This window comes from Trachurus japonicus, chromosome 18 (assembly GCF_045865225.1).
Source record: "Trachurus japonicus isolate A0001 chromosome 18, Traja_1.0".
Classification (NCBI taxonomy): domain Eukaryota; kingdom Metazoa; phylum Chordata; class Actinopteri; order Carangiformes; family Carangidae; genus Trachurus; species Trachurus japonicus.
In genome coordinates this window covers 9825975-9828022 of record NC_140924.1, presented here as the reverse complement: position 1 = coordinate 9828022, position 2048 = coordinate 9825975, and the positions used below count along the sequence as shown (strand labels likewise).

The window sequence follows — 2048 nt, the reverse complement described above, 5'->3', positions numbered from 1 at the left end:
GCATCAATCGTTCATGGTGAGAACCCATCCTCCATCGAGGCTCACGTGAAGGTCCAGCATAGCCAGTACCAGAAGATGCACCCAGATACCAAGGACACCAACTGTGGTAAGTGAAAACGTATCTTAAAGTGATAGTTGGGATTCAGAATAGAATGTTAATTTGATATTTACATTTAAATTAAATTATTTTTATTTTTACACAGTCTGCGTGAAGCACTGGAGTGTCCGGCCCACACCTGGTCGTCCCTGGCAACAGGAGCCTGGAGGGCTGTACTGTGAAGTTTTCCATGCTCGTCGCGGCATAGCCAGCATTTTTATATTTTTGGGACTTTTTTTGCCTTCAGTGGAAAGCACAGTCGAGAGAAAGACAGGAAATGGGGAGTCAGAGAGAGGGGGAACGACATGCAGGACAGGGCCATCCAATGCAGGACCCGAACCGGGGCTGCCCGCTGAGGAAAAGGGAAAATACACCGGCCTAAAACTGCCTTGTTCAGATATCCATGTAGTTAACTTACTTCTGTCCATTATCATTATTACTGAAGTGTTAAGTTGCATGAGTTCATTTTGTGTTCAACATACAGATTTGTACAGAACCATCCCATCCTTAGTTGTACACTTTTTTTAACACTACAAAATCATTTTTCCCTCTCCTCAGCATGGTGCAGCTGGAGAATGCAAGGCAGCTAGCCTACTTTGTAGGAATGTGGCATGGCCAGTACATTGCGTTATCAGTATTATCAACACTCAGCTTCAGTGAGTACATTTAAATTGAAATTATTAATACCCAGGGGGCAAAATTCCAGTTTTTTGGAAAACAGACACGGAGCGTTGTAAAAGGTTTGACACCAGAAATGATATCTAGGAACTTTAAGGATTAAAACCTGGGTGGACAACCCGGTCAACTAGCTGCTGGAAAGCTACAGGGGCCAAAACCCCTTTCTTGGGCAATTTTGCTGGCAAAATTATGTAAGTGCACATATTTAGGTATTGGCACAGAGTATCTTGACACATAGGGGGAGGCATGAAGAAAAGATTCTGGGGTTTGTTGCAAGTCAATTTTAAGATATCACCCTCAACATCCCCAAAAATGGAAGCTTATGAATAAAGGAAGTTTTCTATATACACGTTAAGCATAGATATTCTCCATAAAGTGCTGAAAAATAATAATTTTCATGAGAATTTGTCAGGCGAACAGTACATTTTTTTTGGTCTTTTTTGGGATGTTGAGGGTGATATCTTAAAATTGAGCTGCAACAAACCCCAGAATCTTTTTTTCATGCCTCCCCCTATGCATCAAGATACTCTGTGCCAAATTTCATAGTATTTTTTATATTTTATTATTATTCAATTTTATAGCCCAAGAAAGGGGTTTTGGCCCCTGTAGCTTTCCAGCAGCTAGTTGACCGGGTTGTCATCCCAGGTGACTCATTACTCTTGATCAACCAAGGGCAAGATGCATGATGTATTTATGATGTATGATGATATATATATATTTTTAAATGTATGTCTTATATGGATGACTTTGATTTGTGTAGTATGGTATTTGTGTATCAGTTTTGAGGGGGAAAAAAAACTTGAAATATGAAATGAAATGTACTTAAACCATAAGTGTTAAATAAAAAAAAAACAATGTATGACAGGTGCTGAGACATTTTTTTCAAAGCATACTTGAGGCGGACATCCATTTAGCCAGAGCTGGGCCACACATGGCAAACCACATCTGGCCGACATACTGCAAAGAATGACGGCCCTTTACTGGCCCAGATCCGGTTTGCCAGACGTGGGCCACACATGGGCCAGCTCAGGGCCAAACAGTATGTCCACAGCTGGCCCAGAGCTGGCCCACGTGTGGACCAGCTCTGGTAAACCAGATCCGGGCCAGTAAAGGGCCGTCATTCTTTGCGGTATGTGGGCCAGATGTTAGTACATCATGTGGGCCAGAACTGGGCCAGACCCGTCTTGCTATGTGGGCAGACTGACAGAGGATGTCCACGCACAAACACAGGCATCACACTCACACAGACAGACACACACAGACACTCACACAC

General features: G+C 42.7%; 1 protein-coding gene across 1 annotated transcript in view; it reads right to left on the bottom strand.

Moving 5' to 3' along the window:
* Positions 1-1928: 1928 nt before the first annotated feature.
* Positions 1929-2048, bottom strand: part of LOC146968678 (uncharacterized) — a 15707-nt gene continuing 15587 nt past the window's right edge. Inside the window, exon 6 of the mRNA XM_085759299.1 lies at positions 1929-1975. Within this exon, the coding sequence (XP_085615425.1) occupies positions 1929-1975 (47 nt within the window). The remainder of the gene's footprint in view (positions 1976-2048) is intronic.